We start from the raw sequence: 22398 nt of genomic DNA on the forward strand, positions 1-22398 counted from the left end.
TGAGTCAAACCGCTTCGAGTCCTGATTTGCAACAGAATACTAATGATAGTAAGGTTTATAAAGGCTCAGATGCCATTTTACTGTCCAAAATCATCTTGGATCCTACTCACTCAATTCTCAATCAATCTTTCGACTCTCGTCTTCGATTAGATATGAGAAGACCTCACAATGGTCAGTAGTCTCTGGCATTCCTACATCTGAGGACACGGTGACTAATACTGGTTTGCAGGTGATGGATTTGGCATTGGTTATTACACGGAACCTGAACTTGGACCAGAGCCATGTATCTTCACATCTACCATTCCTGCATGGAATTGTATCAACCTTCAACGAATTGCCTCAAAGACCGCTTCACCGCTCATATTTGCACATGTGCGAGCTACAACCGAGGGCTCCCTTAGCGACGACAACTGTCATCCCTTCTCTCATGGAAGTTTACTGTGGATGCACAATGGTGGACTAGGTGGTTGGAAGCATATAAAAAGACGTTTGGGCGAAAGACTGGCCGATAAATGGTATCTTGGTGTTCATGGAGGTACCGACAGTGAATGGGCATTCGCTTTATATCTGGACACACTTGAGAGAATGGGTCACAATCCTAGTGCTCCACCGGCTCAAGGATTTGGCCCAACTGTTCTGAGGCATGCCATGCTTGCTACCATCAAGCAGATCAACGATTTTATTGCAGCGATCCCGGAGAAGACAATCGAGGAAGAAAATCTGGACATTCGAAGTTTGTTGAATTTTGCAATCGCCGATGGCCATAGTGTTGTCTGTACTCGTTATGTCAGTAGCAAGACCGATGAGGCAGCCAGTCTCTATTACTCTTCCGGTACTACATGGGAGGACAAAGGTAATAAGGGCGAGTACCAAATGGATCGTCGAGACAAGGGCGCTGATATCGTTCTCGTTGCAAGCGAACCTTTAACATTTGAGAGAGGTAATTATTTCCCCTTATTTCTTACCTTTGTGCATTCCATTCCCCGTCCCTTCATCTTGCCAAGGGCCGAGACAATAGACGCTAGATATTCCCGCGAGTCCCATGAAAATTCTTAAACGAGAACCTAGAACTGGAAAATCTTCTTTATGTTGCACGTCAGCAGATAGGCGAAACTCAGGCGAGGTTCAAGGCCCCCATGTGTTGTTGCATGTCGATAGATTCGCGAGGTGGCTAGCGTTTTTAGCTCTCCATACTTTTCTCGCTTGTTTCGAGAGAGCCCCTCTTCGAAGTTCAGCACATTCCTCATTTACTCGCTTGTTTGGCAGCATTATTCTTGCATGCCACGTGGGCAAAACATTGCTAATAATACATTTACAGAAAGCTGGGTGACGGTTCCGACTAATTCCATTTTGACAATTCACAAGCAGACTGTTATGGTACATCCGATCATCGATGAATACTATAACCACAATCCGTATCATTCACGATCCTCCCAATTTGTCACCGACAAGGGCCTCATCACGAACGAAAAATCGACGCCAGCTACAACATCAACTCCCACCACACCTATGTCACTACATCAGTCACTCGCCAAATCACTTAATCCATTGTCAGCTGTGCTGTCGCCGAGAGAAAACTATAATCCCAACATACTGAACAACACATCGTATACACCAGCAATCTCGGACATTCGGCATGCCTCCCCAGCACCCTCCCGTCCTGCCATAACTTCCTACAAATCTGGGGAGCTGGGCAACACGAAGAAAAAACGTACCACTGCGCCTATCCCCTCGCTGGTACAGATCCCAGCCGATAGCGTGAATTCCATGGTATCAAATGGAACTTCAGGGGTTGATTACATAGACACACCTGATACACCAGAGCTCACGAGAAATTCTGACAGTAGAAATAAGCTAGCGCAGTATTTTCCGGAGTTGGATAGTATCAATCGGAACTGAGCCAAGGGCTAGCATGGAATATTTCGCATTAATGATTTCACTGTGTTAATTGTATTTATGGACTGGAAACTGAGCGCTATGGGTTCGGATTGGCGTCAAAATTAGAATGGTTGGTGCATCGCTTGCAAATTATTTAGATGAGGCTGTTCATGGCATGATGTAAGATTCCCCTTTAGCAGTCGAAATTCACGTTGTTTTTACATATGAGCCATTATTATCGCTTGTAACTTTGTCTATGCCTTATTGGTTCAAGTAGTCGAATAATAGGTGAAATAGGATGATTAGACGGCATGAAAGCAAAAGTACTTTTACGAAAACGACGACCATTGAATTTCGAGGCGGGACAAAATGCAATGAATGATTGAAGAAACCTAGAAACCTATTGATTGACTTTTCATGCAACTCTAATTGTTTTCCATGCAAGTGCATGAATTAAATACACCAACTACAATCCAATTCGAACGACAAATCAAAATCACATCGCTCATCAGTATTTGAACTCGACCAGCCATCATCCCCAAAACCTCTAATCAAGCCTTTCCTTCCCGGTCAATATCCATCATCAACGAACTGCTTCATGTGCGTATTCCTTTCATCCCTCAGCTTTCCCAAATTCTCCATAATCGTCTGTATATGTTCTTTATACTCTTTGTACTCTTTATCCTCTTCCCCATCCTCATCTGCATTTCCTACATCTCCGTTTTGGATACTCATATCAGTATCTCCAAGTTCTTGATGAAGCGCTGATAATAATTGTGCTGTTGCTGCCAAATCGTCGTTTTCATCGGGAGAGTCCTCGGATTGTTCGATTTCGGATTGGATGGCTAGTTGTGCGGCTGATAGCTGTGCGTCTTCGTTTGAGTTTTCATCTGAGTTTGTCCTTGAATATTTGTGCTTCTTTCTCGTTTTTGTCACTTTGTATTGTGTTTCCCCATCCTTATCATAAATTTCTCCCTCCCCATTTCCATCTCCACCATCCTCACACTCCAAACGTATCTCCTCTACCCTCTCCACCTCCTCATCCCTATTTCCGTCTCCATTCTCAACCTCTCTCTCCTCACGACTACCCATTCCTTCCTCACCCATCCTCATCCACGCTCTACTAGCCTTCTTCGCAAAATTCACATTCCTCTCCTCAGCCGCTAGCAAACAATCATCACAATCTGCATAGACATATATATGTTTCTTCTTTAAATGTGGTGGAGGACAAACGAGACGACCGAGCGGATAATTGAAAGCGCAGGAATGAACGACTAGAGCGATGCAGAAACAGGCGTAATGCGTGTGTGTTGTATTGCACATGTTTTGTGGTAGGTCGTTTGGTTGGAGCGTTTGGTTTGGAATGTTGATGCTTGGTCGTATGGATGTTGTGGCTAAGGTGATTTGAGAGGTCGGGAAGTATGTTTTATTTATTTATTTGTTCTGGGTGTTAAAATGTCTTTTCTATTCGAAGTCGAAGCAGAAGCAGGGGAGAAAATTAAAGGTAAAATTGCAGGAATTAAAGATTAAAGATTTGTTTTTGTTCTTGAGATTGAAAGTTCAATATGTGACTGAAGAGGGCGATAAACAAAGCGAATTTATATGAGAGGATACGATTTTAACTATGGTCATGGAAGAAAATTGAATGAATCATTTACCGTTCAAAAGTCGATGAGTGGTAGTGTGTAGGGAAAAGTGAATTCAGATGGAGGTATCTCAGATGAATACTTGGGATGATAATTAATCGTTGGATCATTGGACGGTTTTGTTGCTATGGGAGACATGGATTTTTTGCTCTGACTTCACTTTAAACTTCAAATGAAGCTTGAAGTTCGGTTGAAAAATTGAACCTCATTTTAAAGGGGTGATTGAGATGTTCGCTTGCCAATGGCTAGAGCTCTCGGATATACTTCACAATGTGTTTTGTCTTTGGACGTATTTCTTATATTCTACATTTTGATCGATTAACAACATTGAAGCTGGCTGTTGCTATGTCTTTTCACGATGAAAGTCGTACATTGATGTAAGAGAAATGTCTTTGGAGAGGAGAAATATTATTGGATGTAAGACGGCAGGGCTTGTCCTTCCCCTAAATTAGTGCAATGGTGTGTATTTCGGTATTAGCATCGTAACTACCACTGGCACGAAAAGAACAATGCCAAAACTGGTTCTGAACAACTGCTCAATGCTATTTAAGATATGGCTCACCAATCAGATTACAACTAGAGTTTGGGTAGTTACGAGAAACAACGTTGTTCAGAGGTTGTGGGGGAATGTCTTCACTGGTTTAACAAAGAAGCAGATGAGTTTCCTCTATCTTTTGAACAAAAAGATTGACACGACAGAGAAAGTACAATGCTATTGTTATTGCTATAAGTGTAGAAAAGTTGGCTCAGATCGAGCCCCCCCCTTTTTTTCTCGTTGAAGTAAGCACACACACAAACAGCTTCTTTAGATTACAACATTACAGGTTTAGAAGCCAGACTTTCAACTCTGTCAGCAAAAAACAATCACTCAAGATGTGTTTCGCAAACCGAACAGTTTGCAAGAAATGTCGGGTTGAGATCATCAAGTACGTTTCCAAATGCGACCAATTCCCCGAGGTCTTCAGAGAAACTGACACGCACGCCATTCGAGGGCGACATCGTCGAATTAGTGCTTGCAAGGATTGCAAGCGTAAGGAAAGACGACGACTCGAGGAAGAATCACGAAACATCGTCGTTCATCATGAACAAGCCAAGGCTATCCTTGAATGGATGCGATTGGAACGTCCACTTCCATTCACTGATGAGGTAATTGCTGTTAAGTACAATGAACTCTACAATAACCATGAGAGGCTTCATCGTTATTGTATCGATTTTACCAACATGCACGAAAGCTTGATTGCCGAACGCAGACAGTATTTATTGCACCGTGCCGACATAATTAGGAAAGAAGGCATGAAAGTCACAAGAGAATTGAGTGAAGCAGCCAATAAAGCAGCAACGATGATTCTTTTGGAGGAAAGAATAATGGATGAAGCTTTCAGGCGACAAGCCGAAATTGATTCTGGTGTCAGAACTATGACCGAAGATGACAAAATATATTCCCTCCACGGAATTGGCAAGATATATCACCTTGAAAATGCCATACAATTAATCGCAGGGGCACAAGGACCAGTCGCTCTGACATTTGAAGAGTGGGCTGTAGCCATTCCGGATCGGTTTATTACCGAAGACGGAGTTCGTGCAGAGATCAGGGGATATCTCGACGATATAACACATGGAGGATTTGATAAGTTGATTGATGAATTCCGCGGCGAGGTCATCCGTCTCAACGTTCTCGATGAAGAGACCTTCGACTTCGACCCTAACGCCCACGTCTTGCAAGGTGATTCTCCCGCTGAGGCCACACCAAACATGCGCGAACACATCACTTTCCGCCAGTGGGTGGTCCAGTACGAGGACGCTATGCAAACAACCGGGCCAATTTTTCAACGCTGGTATACTCTTCTTGATGGTTATCGAGCCTACTTGGCACAGATATCCCCAGTACACCACACGCTCTTCATGGTCACACGGAACAGCGCCGCCGCACGCACGTTCCGGGCTCTCGCAGGCAGACCCGAAACACCCCCAATCCCAACACCCCTACCATTCCCAGCACCCCCAACACCACCTCCAACCCCGAGAAGGGAATCGATGCAATTCTCCAACGACGGAGACTGGTCGGTACCAGAAGTATCTGACGATGAAGGATCCGAGGATACGGGCTCTGATGAATCTTCTCTCAATATCGAACTCCACGACGAAGATCACCACAACACATCCATCCGAGAATGTCTCCAGCAATCCCTCGCAGGATTCGATCAATTGCTTGAATTATCCAATACCCTCATGCGCGATGTTCCCAATCAAGAGTCTTCCGCAACAGCGTTCCTTGTCCCGGCAATCCGCTACTTAAATAATCAATTAGAGCGGAATGCCTGGCCTACTGAATTCGGATGGACGCAGGTTCAACTAAGCGCCGAAAACGCTATTGAGCAATTGCGCGAATTGAATGATCTAGTGAATGGGAATAGAGCATCCGCGGAGGAATCGGAACGGGAACGCGAACAGCAACAGCAACAGCATGAACCAGAGGCAGAAAATGAACACTTTTTCGCTGATATCACACCTATGCGCGTTGTGATGGAGGAGGGTGAACAGGATAATATAGCCTATGCTCGACGCACCATCATAGGAATTTCACCAGAATCTAGAACACGTGAATGGGAAGAAGAAGGTGAAGTGATCGAAGATGCAGAATATTATGATAATAATCTGCTTTGAACTTCTTTCTTTTTGTCATTTTCTTTCACTCTTGTTATTGTTATTGTTATTATTTTTCTTGTCTCTCTCTTGGAAGGTCCAACGTTGGAAATGAACGAGCTATGAGATATGAGAAATTGCTAAGAGTTCTTGGTTCTTTTGTTCTTTGTTTATTTTTGGTAAGTCTTACGGTAATATCTATTCTGTTATACATCTTTTTCGGGATATTAAAAAGGATTGCGGAATTACTTTGTTAGTATGGTTTTTGCCTTTTGCCTTTTAGGTTGATTGGATCTTGGAACCATGGATAACCCCCTACTTGGAATATAGAATAAATAATACAAAAAAATAAAAATATTAATATATATAAAAGAGATTAATCACTATGCTAAATGAGATGTGAAATGAGACATAAAATAAATACCAAACTTTGATGATGAACCAACCCCATGAATGAACCATTTACCTACTTACTTACTATAACCATCTAATATAAACACAACCTCCCACCCCCTATCTCCCTCAAAATAAACAAACAAATACCAAATACCAAATACCAAAATCCTAAAAATTCACAGAAATTATTGTTAAATCCAACTAAATCACAAAAATTTTATTGTACACGATGGACAAATATCAAAAATCAAAGTATATCATCAAGAAAAAATTGCTATCATCAAGGTAGAGCTATATAGGGAATCCAAAGAGAACTATCTATCTCTTTGTTCCGTTCAGATCTCGATGATATTATATTATTATATTATATCCGGAATCGGGAATTGGGAATCGGGAATCAGGAATAAGATGATGATATAAGGATATTGTTGGGTTTCTTGAGACTAGAAAGAGCATCAGATTGAATTGATTGATTCTCTAGCTAAGCAGTTAAGCTGCGAGCATATATTCAAAAAATGAAGGAATAGGTTGGGTATTCAGCCTTCGGAATTAAAGTGCTTTGAAATCAAAATATTGAAAGCAAACAAACAGTATACCAAAAAGGAAAGAATGAATTAAAAGTTGAGTTTTGTTTGCTCCTTATATGCATATGCACTATATATGCATATGCTGCCAAGATCCCAGGAGGTCAACAGATATCTAGACTAGATAATCATAGGATATAACTATGGAATAGCATTATAGCGATGAAAAAGTTTCCTGATAGGTATAAGATAATCTTACAAAAAAATATATATATACATATATATAAACTTAAAATTGACTAAACTGGGTATAAGAGTTGTTAAAACGCTAAATATCACGCACGATGTTGAAATGGCAATGATTAAAATAAGATAAAAATATCCACCTCCCTCTTCTTCTTCCTCTCCCTTCCCTTCCAATTTCCCACCTCACAATAACCAATCCAAAAACCTTCCCCACGCCGTCGTAGGAACCGGTTCTACAGGCGCACAACTGGCATCGAATCTCCCAGAGAAAAGATCCACATCTTTCGACCTCGAAACACTTGTTCTCTTGAAAATTTTCCAAAAAATATACGGAGCGATGTATATAACGATACCGATATAACTCGCTATGAAATTAGCCGTGTTCCAATTTCCCTTAACGAAGACGCCGAAGCCGGAGAATATTACTATGATGCCTGAGCCGATGGCACCGACATATGCAGCGAGGGGTTGACAGCGTCCTTTAAAGGGGAGATTGTCGCGGTTGACACCTTGTGCGAGACAAGCGTGGTGGTAGCGGATGTAGCAAATACAGAGGGTCATCCAGGCGAGGAGACCAGCGACAGTGCTGAGATTTAATAACCAGGTGAATGCTTGGGCTGCTCCTCCTGAGCCAAGACTTAGATAGGCGAGAGGACCGAAGGCGAAAGAGACGAGGACTGCATAGTATGGTACACCCCAGCGATTTACCTTTGCGAAACACTGAGGGGCTTGTCGGTCGACGGCCATGGCTACAATCATTCTTGCTCCAATGTAGCAGTAGCTGTTTCCGGCGGACCAGGCAGAGGTAAGGATACAAGCGTTGATTATGGATGGGAGGACGGAGATACCGGAGTTCTTGATTGCGATGACGAAGGGTGAGGAATTGGCGTTACCGGATCCACTGACAAGACCGGGATCGTTGGATGGAATGATCATTCCAATGAGGAGCGTACCGAGGACGTAGAAAAATAGGATTCGATAGGTAACACGCTTGACTGCTTTTGGGATGGATTTATGTGGATTGACAGTTTCCGCGGCGGCGACAACGACCGTCTCAACACCAATATATGAGAAACTGGCATTGATAAACGCACTAAAAAATGCGAGGAAGTTACCAGTATTCCCTGTAATACCATCAAAGGGAACAAATGGACCTGGGTCCTTCCAATATCTAAATCCGATCGTCTCGTGATTGGGTGCTCCTCCAGCCGTGATAACCAGTGAAACAATAATCAAGACCAGGAAACAAAGGATCTTAATAGATGCAGTGATGACTTCGGCTTCACCATAGAATTTGACGTTGGCCATGTTGATGAGGAAGATGGCAACTAGTCCTATGGTAATTACGACGGCGGGTGTGATATCCGTCCAATAAGATACTATGATAGCGGCGGCTGAAACTTCCGAGGCGATTGCAATGGTGTAACAATAACCATAAGAAATAGCGAGAGTAAAACCGAGAGCAGGATCAACGAATCGAGTAGCGAAATGAGGGAAAGATCCAGCGGTTGGGAACTGTGAATGTAAGTTTAAGTCTAGTGATATCATGTGATTAATTTCAACTTACCAAAGTGGCCAATTCTCCAATTGACTCCATCACACACCAGAGAAGAAAACCGACGACACTGTAAGCCCTGCAATTTGTTAATACCAGCTATAAAAAATTTAATGAGCAAGCCTCGAACTTACAAAAGCAGACCCAAAGGTCCAGCGTTGGCTAAAGCTGCACCAGTACCGATAAAAAGACCCGTACCAATCCCACCACCAAAACCAATAAAGGTAACATGTCTCGCCTTCAACCTACGCTGAGTATGTCCCACACCACCAACACCATAAACGGCATCGAGATGGCCAGAAGCCGAATGAACGACCTCTCCATTAGCAATATCTGGTTTCCCGGGGCCATCCAAAGACGACTGCGAAGGCGATCCATGGATGGCCAAATCTTGTGAAGTGTGCGTCTTGTTCGACATGGTGGATACTTCGAATGCAGCTAAGATTCAATTCTCTATTCACCAATACGATATAGACAAGCCCAGAATGGGTGTTGTTGTGGAATAATGAAGAAAAAGTGAAGAAAGGCCATTCATTGCGTCTGGATTACTTGACATTTTATTCCATGCTGAATAAAATTTCTCCATCCCTGGAAGAGCACGCCATCAGTAAGATAGTTGTCGAATGTGAAAGAGAAATCCCCAGTTATAACCTAGACATCGGGGAACATCCTGTTCTTTTGTTAGTTGCCACAAAAAATTGAAATTCTCATGTAATTTTTTCATGTTAGGTTAAAAGCACAGAGGAAAAAGTCAACGGTAAGCATTCAGGGGTTTAGCTTGGCCAAGCTTAATACTGGAGGTTCGCTCGCTCAAAAGATGGATTTTATGAATGGGAAATCTTCGGCATTCGAAAGAAAATTGGGTCGAATTAATTATTAGTGATCTTTTTTTCTTGCTCAATGCTTACCCGTTGAACCCTTGCCACTTGTCTATCGGTGCGCTCTGATTCCGGATTCCTGGAGGACCATCCAAATCATCATTTCAAATCCTCTTATTCGTTCACACGAGCCACTTTATCCCACCAAAATCCACATTGAGTCCCTCTACGCGTCTTGCGGTGGAGTCATGGACACATGGTGGGCTGTCATAAAGAAGCATCCTCAGAGTACAATAAGCTTTTCGTTCGTGAGAATCTTCATTCACTGTGACGTGAGCAGCGTTGCAAAATTGAAAGATGTTCAAAAACCAAAAGGCTATCAGTTGAGGTGAACCTCAACTCGCAGAATGCGGCTTCTGTGGATCGAACACAGTGCCTCCAGATAAACAGATTAATTTGTTAAGGATCTGAAGTTAACTTCAGTCTGGCGCTCTCCCAAGTGAGCTAAAGCCGCTGTGAGATTTGTGTTGTTTGATGAACGGTCGAGGACAATGATTGAATATAGTGAACGTTATTCATTCAGCATTCAAGCTTCAATATCAGTTTCCAAGAGAGTGTTTGACTCTTCTCATGATCAATTAATGGCTGCTGTTCCTTTCCATTTCAAGCACTGAACACACAACCATGGGTAAAATTTATAAAGGTATCGATCAATATCAAGAACATATCATGATGCAACGATGCCACTTGGGTTGAAGAATAAGAACCGGTTGACCTTGCAACCCTCTAAGTAATTTAGATTCAACCAGATAGCTAACCTTAAAACCCAACGCTAATTCCCACATCTATTTATTATCATCCAATCGCTAGATATCTGTAATGACATGAAGAAATGCGTCTTGTCTAATCAATTCTCTGCTCCCTATCCGGCGCAAGCAGAGGGTCTTCTTCATTGAATGGTTTTTCACGCCCATTCCCTCTGTACAAAACATAATGCTGAACAATGAAGATAATATCAAAGAAGATGCTCACATTGCCCAGCATTAGTTTCACTGGGTTGCCTGCTACTCCTGACCAATCTCCTTGTAGATAACTATCAATTCCTAATTGTAAAATCGACAAAACTCCTCCTGAAAAGTCGAGTAATATTCCTCCTATTGCCCAACCAGTCGTGGATCGATTGCGATAATTTGTGAGAACTTGAGGCATATATTTAACCGTCGTGATGATGAGCTTGACGTATGATATGACATAAACCTGTGAAAACGGTGTCAGCACAAATGTAACAAGATTATGCAGTCTGAATCCAACGTACCACGTCGATCCATGCCCACCCTGTTACAACATCTTCATCCTTTCGCGCAATGACAATAACCACCGAAGTCGCAACCCCAGCAATACATGCTACAGCCAAACCCAAGATCGATTTGCTAATTCTAGAGCCAGGACCTCTTTTACCACGTTTATCAAATTTCCAGATGGATAGGTGATATTGCGACATTATGATACAGCACACAAAGAGGGCGTGGACAGCGAAAGCGAGATCATTGAACTGAACAGTTGGAGTATGTCCATTATTTCGTAGAGCATATTCGCGTCTGATCTCCGGCGAATAGAGGAATGAGACTGTAGATACAAAGTATGCAGCGAAGCCTATAACGTTGAGGAAGGGGAAATCGATTGCTGCCCCTGATGTAGATTTGCGCTTGTAGTTCAAGATTGGTTGGGGATAGAAAGAAAAAGACCAACATGTTGTGTATATCCAGCCGAACAAATATGAAAGAAACTGAAGGAATGAAGTTGCCATTGTGAAGACGATGTCATGAATAGTAGTGATATATCAAAGAGAAGGAAGGGATTAATAATAGAGAAAGCTGTTGGTAAAGGAGTGAGATATCGATATCAATTGCAACTAGGACCTGGACCATCACATGCGAGCACGTCCTACATGGATTTTCAGGGTGAGCTGGCGCGCTTTGGAGGCAGGAACGAGTCATTTATGATTACATAATCCCATAATCCTATCAGAGCCAGCCATATAAATAGTTGTTTCAGGTAGGTAGTAAGCTTTTCCATCCCCTTGAACGCCAAAATCAGACAAATAACAAATGCAAGGAGGAAAAAGCAGACACATGATGTGATGATGTGATGATGTGATGCTGTTGATGCTGTGAGATATGATTATGTGTGGTGCTGTGATGATGTGATGATGTTGTTCTTTTAACCGGCAGAAGAAGAAGAGGATCTTATTTGCAGCCTCTGAAACATTTCGAGGTTACACATGCGACAATAGGCAGATTTCCCTATCAGTACTCTAATTGATAACCTATCTTATCAGATGGCCGAGATAAGATCCTGTACCTAGGTAAGTAGATAATGTACTCTGTGCTCCGTAATGTAGGTACGGAGTGGCGGTACCAGTAATACGTACGTACTTCACATCACAACCCCACCTCATCTCAATGCTCGTAACATAATTCCAACGAGATCTCCTGTCAATTAACTCTCTACTTCTACTCTACAAAATCACAACAGCATATCACAAATCCTACTTCAAACATATCAAAAGAACTCCATCAAAACAATGCCGTCACTTACATTTCTTGATCTCCCAGGAGAGATTCGTAATCAAATCTACCATATACTCCTCGTCATCCAACCCATCTCAATTCCCCGTCCTTTCTTAACCGACCCACCTATATATCCACAAATATTATCCGTATGCCGAAAAATCCACGATGAAGCCGAACAAATCCTTTACGGCTGCAATGTTTTTATAGCCGACGCCAATCTCCTAACAGGCCTGCCGCGCCTCCGTTGGCATTATGATCCGATCAGCTCGCCGAGAGTGATCTCGATTATCAAAAAATACTACATCGTTGTGCGGTTGAATCGCGATCCGAATTTCTCTGCGGGAAAGGCAAAGGATGCCTTTAGTGGGATGGAAGAATTAACAATCAAGGTTGAGCAATCTGCATACAAAGGCTCGGACTCGGATTACAGGGCGTTGAGGCTCTTTGAGAATGTCAGAGGCGTGAAGGAAACAAACGTTTCTGGGAGTGTGACTGGCTTCCCTGTGTATGTTGAATGGTTGGAGGATGTGATGAAGATGCCAGAAGATGCTCATATTCTTCCGTTTGAGGGTAGAAAGATGGAATCATTGAACTTCTCTGCACTGGGAATTTAAGAAATTGTGTTCAGTTTGTATTCACTAGATGTGAATCTGCAAAGGACTTGATCTGATGGTAGATTGCAAATGATCAAACGCAAAATACGGTACCTTCATCAAGTATCTGAGCTGTTAGCGCTTCATTGGGTAGTTTTTGCTCATTTCCGCGAAAACTTGCATATGGGGACTTGGCGACTTGCATACTATCAACACGTCAAGCAGCAAACAATCATTGAGTCCCAGTCAAACCATGAAGTTTGTTTGGCATCAGTGTGTTGAATCTTCTTCCATCGAGTAAACCACATCCAAGATGTATTTATATGAAATATTTATGTTTTTGAGCTTGTTCCAAGTTTATGTAATGGAATGATCATATTGATTGATATCACTTAATTGACTCTATGGCGTCTAGTATGGGATTTCCAATAGATTTTTGAGGATCAAGGATTTATATTTAGAGACTTTTGAATCTTTCAAACACATTGAAACTTTCAAATATTCATTGTTGGAAGCAGAACAGCAGCAAGATATGTGTATACAGACTTAATCAAGTTTCTCCGCTCAAAATAAAGTCAATCTTTCAACTGTATTCAGATCTCTAGATGAGTGTATTTTACAGCTTTTGGTTGGATAAGATTATCAAGACGAGTTGAATGGTTAAAAAAGAACGGAATCTCTCAATTCCATTGAAACTTCCTGATTCTATAGGGTTTGACCCTTGAGCGGTTGAGCACCTTGGACCGAATCCCCGACATATTGGACCTGCCAAATGATTTAAATCATTCAAATAAATTGGAACAATTTGAATTTGAATCATCTATATAAATCCAATCTTGGAGAGCTTCAGTGTCCAAATGTCCAAATCTTCAAATAAGACTTAATACAATTCATTATTAAATTAATAAATTATTCGTCCAAATACGACCCACACGGCCTGCCATGAATACCTTCCATTCATCATACAAAATACAATATCAATTTAGTTTACTCCTCAGATTACAATTGGGTCGGAGATCACCAGTGATGAGATGGAAAGGACTCTCTGAATCGTTTCCTTTTGCTCTTTCTTCGAAATTTAGAGAAGTTCCTTCCTTCTTTTGGAATCACCTTGGTTCTTTCCTGTGAATTCTCAGAACTCTGTTTTTTAATTATTTCTTCGGTTGGTTTGAACGGTTTTCTTGATTCCTTCCTAGGAGCTATCTCTCTATTTGATCATCTTCTTGACTCTTTTCTGTAAACCTCAATCTCTATTTGAATCCCTCTTTGATTCCTTTCTGCAGGGCTCTTTCAAAAGGTTTCTTGCATAATTACAAACACTACTACTACAATCAAACTCCTTTCAATCCACAAACATCATTCAAGGAATCATTCTTCTATCATTCTTCAAAATAAAACTAGAGGTTAAAAACGGTGCTTCAATGTCAGCTCTTTAGTCGCAGCTTATTTCAAATATACTAACTGTGACTTAGAAATCACCAGAAGATGGATGCGGTCATCAACAAGTCGTGTCCCTTTTTGGATGTATTTCCTCCAGAAATAAGGTTCAAAGTCTACGAATGCTTGCTGGTCAAGGATATATTGGGCACGGCACAGTCTGTGACTCAAATATCGCGTTTTGGAGCGGACTTAAGATATGATTTATGTCCAGAGGTACTGAGACTCTGCCGACAAATTTATAACGAAGCTTTACCTATTTTGTACGGAAAGAATACGTTCTATATCGCGTGCTTTCGAGTGGATAATCACCCTGTGTTCGATCAATTATTTGAAAGCGATTATCGACAGTTTTATGAAAGTGATCGTGTGCCGGGCTACGAAACTATCGTTGACGGGCCTCAAGTGGAGTTGTGTCCTCTCACAAGATACGAAAACTGCGAAAGAGTGGTGCCCTATCCAGTTCCAGACCTCTGTAATTATGCTACTGTGCCCAGGGTCCGAAATTGGCGCGTGGTAATTAGCAGAATCAGAGATCCTGGTGGTCACTGGGATCCAGTATGGTGCTTGATCGACTTTTGTCTTTCTATTAGTGTCCAACCTCCAATCTCTATAGAAGTATTGATTCTCCCTTTTGGTCTGGACTATAGTCAAAACGACAATTATGCCTTCTCGGAGTATAATGATATTTTAGCCCCTCTGAGACTGCTCCGCAATCTCCGAGAATGTGTCATCAAAGAAGCCTGTGCAACCGATGTTCCTGATATCATTCGACTGGCTGATGATGAGATAAGAAAGATTATAAGAGCCGCAGTTATTGCTTGTAGAATTCCTAAAACTTTCAAAAGCGAAATACAAACACTGGTGACGAGTCAAGAACCTATCGACCTTCGTCACATGATGCATAAATCTCTCACTACCTATGCACAAGCGTTCGAGCGATATCGACCATATAAGATACAAATGGGTTTGAGGCGAGAAAGTATCGAACAAATTGGCTATATGGATAGAGAGTATGCCGAATTCCTTCACGCAGGAGCCTTCAACCCGTTCATTAATCCAACCCTGCACCCAGTTGAATATAATCTCCAAATCTGCAAAGAGGCATCAGTTGAATTCGAGGAAGAAGACGACACTTTTAAACCGCACCGTCGAAATGTCCTTACATATCTAGAAGGTCAATGGACACGAATCGAGAATGCAAATCGTACAATAACAGAATTTATCAAAGAAGAAAAAGTTCCCAATGGATTATTCGACGTAGTCGAAAGAGCAAAAGAACAATCAGGATCCTCAACCAACATACCCCAAACCTACGATTTCGAGAAACTGCAAAAAATCTCCCTGGCAATGGTTTACCTAGAAGACTACGCAGCTTCCTTCAAAAGAGACCTCCCCCATACAATCCGCGCGCAAATTCTCCCCAACCGTCCTCTCTTCGAAAGCCACTATTATCTCCCTCGCGAATGTCTCATCGCTCGATTGGCAGAGGAAGTCGAAACGGGTAGAATTTCTAACTTTATTACGAAATTTAGCATGGCGGTTGATATGTGTGATGATCAATATCTGGAGATTCTGGCGGCGAGGAAAAGACTTTTTGATTTTGATGGGTTGGGTCGCTTTGAATGTGGGGATTTTGATAGGAAATTGGGTTATTCATTGGATTGGATTGATTGGTGTCTATATGAACCGGTTCTTACGCCATTTTATCCTGTCTGGCTGGATGAGTATGACGAGGTGGAGGTGGATGAGGTTGAGGAGATGGAGGTGGATGATGAGGTTTGAGGTTTGAGGTTGAGGATTAGGTTCATGTGATGTGATGGGGTTGTGGTTATGGTTATGGTTATGGTTTAGGGGTTAAGGTTATGGTTATGGCACATGGTTGCTTTAGCGTAGATGCATGCTTGTGGATTGTATATTATACTGCCCTGGCTTATTAGTAGCGTTAAAATAAGAATAAGAATAAGTATACAAAGCTGATCTTGCTACTTTTATACTCTGCTCTACTCTGCCCTTACCTGCTCTGCTCAACGCCATTATATATATACTTTATAATCTTACCTAGTATTTATCGAAACTATAATTTAATTACTCGAATAAATATTTCAAAATCACATTAATATTTACCCATACTTTTCGTCCAGATTCTATAGAATTCTATGAGTAGGAAAAAAGGATATATAGGGAGGTGTATAACTAAATACTTAGTAATTAACTTTTTGATATAAAATTACAAGATTAAGATTAAGATTACTAAAGAATTTATAGTTTTAGATACCTATGATATAACACAATATCTTGCGAAATTCTTCTTCAAATGATGAATAGGAATAAACCTATAGAAAATGATGTTGATATTGAAGTCAGTCGAGAAGTACGCTAAAATTCATCCTTCATCTTCTTCTGTCTTCAGATGTGCAAAATAAAAGTTGACAGAATAACACGTGATATGTGGCCGCTTCTGGCAAAATTATGGGCACTAAGATGGTTTACATAAGCACGGATTTCCTCGTTTCCCTCCAACCCCTTTTGTTTCTACCATAACACCAGATCTGATCACACTACCGTCTCAATATCACTCAAGATCCTTCAACTTTCCAAGCAATCAAATTAACCTTGCCCGGGCAAAGGCTTCCATCATTGGAAATATCGCAAAGCTGCGAACAATGAGAACCTCAAAACCACCTTTCCGTTTTCGGACTCTTCACGCAGGAAGCCCTGTGACTGGTTCCGGAGGTTTGTTTCTTTGTCTGCAAACATGCTTATCGCTGACTCTCCTGTTATATATCATTGGTATAGGCGCTCGATCTTAGATGAAGCGTCTATTTGTTTGTGTGTACCCTGTCTGATTAGTATTTGTTGACCTCCTGGGATCTTGGCAGCATATGCATATATAGTGCATATGCATATAAGGAGCAAACAAAACTCAACTTTTAATTCATTCTTTCCTTTTTGGTATACTGTTTGTTTGCTTTCAATATTTTGATTTCAAAGCACTTTAATTCCGAAGGCTGAATACCCAACCTATTCCTTCATTTTTTGAATATATGCTCGCAGCTTAACTGCTTAGCTAGAGAATCAATCAATTCAATCTGATGCTCTTTCTAGTCTCAAGAAACCCAACAGTATTTCAAGCTTCTCATCTCACGCGACGAATTTCTCATTCTATGATCTGTGGAAAAATTATCATATATTGTCAGGATTTGCTACGAGAGTCTAAGATATCTTGATATTGTAATGCTACATCATATGCGATAATTACATCTTTCACCAGAAGCTTCATTTAATAGCAAACATCCCATGATAAACTGCCTCCACCCTGAAACCCTCTACGAAGTTTCCTCTATCTCAACCCGCAGCCCCATCCACATAAATATTGATCTCCGCTTGTCCCAAACCCCTACGCAAACTCCCAACTCCATAACCACCATGCTCAGCAAAATCATTTACCTCCCCCTCGAAACTCTAGCCCACACACTAATTCAACTCGTTGCCATCATCCTCTTCCTCGCTTTAATCATCGTAACCTATCTCATCTACACCATTCGATTCATCTCTAATCTCACGGGTCTAGCATTCATCCTCTATTATCTCTGGAACCGACTAACCACCATCATAAAAATCAAAGCCACGATAGTCTACAGAGAACAACGAGAACTCCGACGACAAAATGCCGAAGCTAGAACCGAGAGACTCCGCGAAAGAAATGAAGTGGGTGAGCGCGAAAAAGCACAAATACGTGATGCGATGCGACGAGTCGCATGGAAAAGAGGAGTAGGGAAGATGGATTATGGGACTGATTTAGCTGAAGAGGCTAAGAAGTTTAAGTCACGAGGCGAATCTAAATTGAAATCAGGGGAGGCAGACATGAAAAATATCGAAGAATGGATAGAAGATGAATTATTCATACAGAGCCCGCAGGAACTACAAGAAGAGCTTGAAAAATTGGAAAATCGAGCGGACTATGGGGAAAAAGCGGGATATTTGGATGAAGAGGAACAGACGAAAGCTAGAGAGGCGGCGAAGATTTTGTTGAGAAACGGAGAGGTGGAGGCATTTCCTAGGTTTGAGGACATGGATACTAGGATGTGAGCGAGGGGGTTAGGGGGCATATTTGAGATTGAGGATATGCATACAATGTTATCGGATTTAGCAGAACTCAACATCGCGAAGAACAAATTGAGTCCTCTAATTTTAGCATAATAGTATCAAACTTCATTCTATCTCCAAATCTAGCTATTCCTATTCTTATAATTATTCTTATCCTTCTACCTTCTACTCAAAAAATTTTGTTGCACATCTACCTAACCCTTGGCAACCCTAGAAGAATCTAGAAGTACAGCCATTTTCAACAGCAATGACATGCAACACATGCACATCAGCCCATTCCAAGCTTCATAATATCCTAGCACAATTATTACAGGAAGAAATATAGATTAATCACCTTACCTACTATTTCAAACACTGAAAGAACCCGCATTATATTCCAACAACACTTTCGTTTCTTTGTTCTCAGATTTTATGCTCTCCTTTGCCTACCGGATTGAGATTCATCATCTAGCTCGCTCTTGTCTTGATTTCTGTTCTCTTTGAGATGATGTTCTGAGTACATGCTGTGATTCATTATCTCTAAATATTGATTTTACTCAAGTTCTTTGCCTCTTGAGATGCGGAATCGACTCGGCTTAATAAAGTAACTATACCTAAGAATCGAACAGTTTCATCTAACCCAAATAAACCCAACAATACCAATCAGAAGCGAAACATCCAACCCACGAAGCCACCAAAAATTCTAGCGTCGAAATGTCTTCCTCCGCCTTTTCATCTTGTGTCTCTTCCTCCCCCTTTTCAACCTCCGCCTCTTCCTCCTCCTCCTCCTCCTCCTCCTCCTCAATCGCAAATCCCTCCCCAACCTCAATCTCAATCTCAACCTCAACACCTATCCCAACCCCCACAATTCGCCACACAGCCTCTCAATCTCTCTCCCCCTCCCACATCCCGGCAGACACACCCTCAACCCCCATCATACAAAAAGCGACTTCAATCCCCGGTATCCCACCACCATCACCTACCAGTATTTCCGGTACATATACCGATTTCCTCTTTTTGTAATCCTTCCTGTCTGCGTCTCTCCCTCCTGCTCCATAACTCATCCCGAAAAACCTTACCCCCAATTCTATCTCATCTACTAATCTCCGACTTTCATCCCATAGTATTCACCCAACTCCAAAACCTCCTCGACATAACCTCCACACTCCTGGGTCTTTTCTTCGTCTCCCTCCTCACTATTCTCTTCATCTACTGGTCATCAATCTATATCCTGCACAAAACACTCGGCATAAAACCATCCCATTCCAATCAACACAAAAAAGACAAAGACAAAGACTTCCACGAAACCGAAACCAAGAAAAAAGAAGTATCATTCCAAAATCCCGCCGACTCATCATCTCCCCACCCAGAATCCAAATACGATAAAAAAGCCCAAGAAATCAAACAGAGAATTTCAAGTGTTCAATCTTCATCTCCCTCCCAAGCTCAATCACAATTACAAACATCCACAAAAAATCAAGAATCAACACCCATAGCAGGTCTAGGTGGAAAACTCCTCTCGGAAATAGAAACAATTGCGAAAATAGCAACGAGTACTGATTTTGAAGAGATGGGAGAGGCGACGGGGAGAGATCCAGAGGATATTAGGGCGGATGTGGATTTGGAGTTTCAGAGGGGAGTGGCGGATGTGAGGGGAGATGTGGATGTGAATACGGTGGGGAAGGGGGATGGGGGGAGTGTTGGAATTTTGTGATGGATGGATATGGGTGGGAAAGGAGGGAGTGAGGTGGGAGGTGGATATTGGGGTTGGGGGTTGAAAGGAAGAAGGAGGGATTGTAGAATAGGTTATTAATTTGATATGGTTACTATTTCTGTATTGTGATATCGGAAGGCGCAGGGCTGGATGTAATTGGAAGTCTGAAATAATGGTATATAGTACCTGTGTAATGCAATACTTATCATCAATCATATCAATATCTCCTATAACCACTTCCATTGTCCAGGAACTATAAACATACTATTTAAAAATCCTGCAGCTCGCCTGACCGAAACCTTTGCTCTCTCTCCTTTGCCTTTCCCATCACCAAAGAACCTTCTAAACACCCTCAACTTTGCATTCAAAAGTAACAGTCCAAATCCATCCCTTAACCCATTATCCTCTTTCAGGATCACATTATCCGACTACCACCGCAATTACAAGTACAATACTCTATATACATACATTTCAGAACCGACACAAGGAAAAGAGGAATTGAATCTCAGGATCAAAAATACATGACAAAAGTACTGATTAATTACTCTAATTGATATCTTTATTTGTCTTTGAGAAGTATATGAAATAATATAATACAATATAATATAATATAATATAATATAATATAATATAATATAATATAATATAATATAATATAATATAATATAATATAATATAATATAATATAATATAATATAATATAATATAATATAATATAATATAATATAATATAATATAATATAATATAATATAATATAATATAATGCAAGACAATACTATACAATTAATAAAACGCAGTGTGACCAAAAGGGTGTTTATAGACCAGCAATTGTATTTAACTTAGAATCTACAGGTGAAGAGCACCTGTAGATGGGGATAGCTACTCTATATATACACAAATGAATGGCCTAGCCGCAATGGCTAGGCAAAAAGAAGTCATATTTATCCCTCCAATGATCTTACTTTACCGATAACCATTGATACCTAGTACTTGTCCGGATCTGATCCTCAGGTCACCTAAATCGTATACTAATCTCGAGTAATCGTATCATGTGTGGACATGGTTAATGTACCTGAGGTTTCTTATATAATAAGGGTGGGAGGAAAGCAGGGATTTCCGTCACACGCAGTAAAATGAGAGAAAATTAGATTAAATCTATGCCCATATCAAACAGAATTAGAAAAACTTTACAAAAGAACTAAATTCGAGAAGAACAGATACTATCCATTCATGTAAAAATCCAAATATGAACAATCCATTCATTATCCATAACTTATTAAAATTTATGAGCCAATATTATATCAAAAAAATTGCAAATCTCCGCGCTTAAAAGAAGTTGCTTCCGTTCCTTCACCCGAAAAGAGTAAAGTTAGCAGGTCGAGACCGGACCATCTAGCCAGTGATCCAACTATAGTGCCTCAGCAAGCAGACTTTGCTAGCATTACAGCAATAAATGAAATATACGATATATCTTTCCCTTTCCAATCATACAAAGTGATTCTAAATTTCACAATTTAAATACCAACAAATTCCTACGCACCCTCAAGCACACCCCTCCCAGCACAGCCATCTCTCTCTTCTCCAAAACCACCTCCTTTATAAAAGGACTACGACCTCTAATTTCCTTTCCCATCTAAAAACCGCAAAAGGTATCGCCACCAAAGCCAAACTAAAAAATGCCAGTAGCGAACTCGCCCATTGACACTTTAGATCAGTATACATACTTGAACTCGCTAGTGGAATAAAAGCCAAAGCTGCATTTTCCACCGGGCAACAGCACCTAATGCGCTGGCTGCATATTTGATATAGGCATCTACGAGATAATTTGCATTAGTGATGATGATAGCCGAGGTACCAAGGCCTACGAGAGAGGGACCGAGAGTGAGAATTATCCAGTGGATGGTAGATATGGATGTCCAACCATACAGGAACATTCCGTCTGTAGCAACTAGAAAGCCGCCAACAGACGGATATAAACGTGCTTCAGGAATGGGAGTACCGGGCACTTATGTATTTCGCGCGGCGGAATCGTAATACCAGGAATTTGTATACATGCAAAGTGCACAACCTATACATTCGCCAATAGCGATTGCGAGCTGAACGTAACCTGCTTGGAGACTGATCCAACTGTAACGTGGGAGTAGCACCCTCCTCCGACGGATTGTGTGAAGAGGTAAATTGTTCCGAGCGCTGCACACTGTGCAGTATGCAGTCCAGAGAGTGGCGATGAAAATGACGGATTCGAGACGCTAGTTGATGTATGGGATGAGAGGTCTTTGGACACT

General features: G+C 41.3%; 9 protein-coding genes and 1 non-coding gene across 10 annotated transcripts; 6 read left to right on the forward strand and 4 right to left on the reverse strand.

Moving 5' to 3' along the window:
- Positions 1–168: 168 nt before the first annotated feature.
- On the forward strand, positions 169–1899 carry SS1G_11560 (hypothetical protein; the record flags this gene model as incomplete). The annotated part of the gene is made up of 4 exons (XM_001587517.1): positions 169–175; positions 230–940; positions 1319–1758; positions 1864–1899. 4 exons carry the CDS (start codon positions 169–171, stop codon positions 1897–1899), a joined length of 1194 nt encoding a protein of 397 aa, XP_001587567.1.
- Positions 1900–2448: 549 nt separating this feature from the next.
- Positions 2449–2985, reverse strand: SS1G_11561 (predicted protein; the record flags this gene model as incomplete). The annotated part of the gene is made up of 1 exon (XM_001587518.1): positions 2449–2985. The coding sequence occupies one exon, from the start codon at positions 2983–2985 to the stop codon at positions 2449–2451; it is 537 nt and encodes a 178-aa protein (XP_001587568.1).
- A 1412-nt stretch (positions 2986–4397) lies between these two features.
- On the forward strand, positions 4398–6188 carry SS1G_11562 (predicted protein; the record flags this gene model as incomplete). The annotated part of the gene is made up of 1 exon (XM_001587519.1): positions 4398–6188. The coding sequence occupies one exon, from the start codon at positions 4398–4400 to the stop codon at positions 6186–6188; it is 1791 nt and encodes a 596-aa protein (XP_001587569.1).
- Positions 6189–7516: 1328 nt separating this feature from the next.
- SS1G_11563 (hypothetical protein) lies at positions 7517–9306 on the reverse strand (the record flags this gene model as incomplete). The annotated part of the gene is made up of 3 exons (XM_001587520.1): positions 7517–8848; positions 8901–8958; positions 9023–9306. 3 exons carry the CDS (start codon positions 9304–9306, stop codon positions 7517–7519), a joined length of 1674 nt encoding a protein of 557 aa, XP_001587570.1.
- An 808-nt stretch (positions 9307–10114) lies between these two features.
- Positions 10115–10220, reverse strand: SS1G_14688. Its single transcript has one exon. It is a non-coding gene; the product is annotated as a tRNA-Phe (tRNA).
- A 389-nt stretch (positions 10221–10609) lies between these two features.
- Positions 10610–11513, reverse strand: SS1G_11564 (hypothetical protein; the record flags this gene model as incomplete). Its single annotated transcript, XM_001587521.1, has 2 exons — positions 10610–10963; positions 11022–11513. The coding sequence occupies 2 exons, from the start codon at positions 11511–11513 to the stop codon at positions 10610–10612; spliced, it is 846 nt and encodes a 281-aa protein (XP_001587571.1).
- Positions 11514–12290: 777 nt separating this feature from the next.
- Positions 12291–12893, forward strand: SS1G_11565 (hypothetical protein; the record flags this gene model as incomplete). Its single annotated transcript, XM_001587522.1, has 1 exon — positions 12291–12893. One exon carries the CDS (start codon positions 12291–12293, stop codon positions 12891–12893), a length of 603 nt encoding a protein of 200 aa, XP_001587572.1.
- Positions 12894–14357: 1464 nt separating this feature from the next.
- Positions 14358–16094, forward strand: SS1G_11566 (predicted protein; the record flags this gene model as incomplete). Its single annotated transcript, XM_001587523.1, has 1 exon — positions 14358–16094. The coding sequence occupies one exon, from the start codon at positions 14358–14360 to the stop codon at positions 16092–16094; it is 1737 nt and encodes a 578-aa protein (XP_001587573.1).
- A 1644-nt stretch (positions 16095–17738) lies between these two features.
- Positions 17739–18401, forward strand: SS1G_11567 (predicted protein; the record flags this gene model as incomplete). The annotated part of the gene is made up of 1 exon (XM_001587524.1): positions 17739–18401. The coding sequence occupies one exon, from the start codon at positions 17739–17741 to the stop codon at positions 18399–18401; it is 663 nt and encodes a 220-aa protein (XP_001587574.1).
- Positions 18402–19112: 711 nt separating this feature from the next.
- On the forward strand, positions 19113–20112 carry SS1G_11568 (predicted protein; the record flags this gene model as incomplete). The annotated part of the gene is made up of 2 exons (XM_001587525.1): positions 19113–19392; positions 19523–20112. 2 exons carry the CDS (start codon positions 19113–19115, stop codon positions 20110–20112), a joined length of 870 nt encoding a protein of 289 aa, XP_001587575.1.
- Positions 20113–22398: the final 2286 nt, after the last annotated feature.

This window comes from Sclerotinia sclerotiorum, genomic scaffold (genome assembly GCF_000146945.2).
Source record: "Sclerotinia sclerotiorum 1980 UF-70 scaffold_18 genomic scaffold, whole genome shotgun sequence".
In the NCBI taxonomy this organism is placed as follows: Eukaryota; Fungi; Ascomycota; class Leotiomycetes; order Helotiales; family Sclerotiniaceae; genus Sclerotinia; species Sclerotinia sclerotiorum.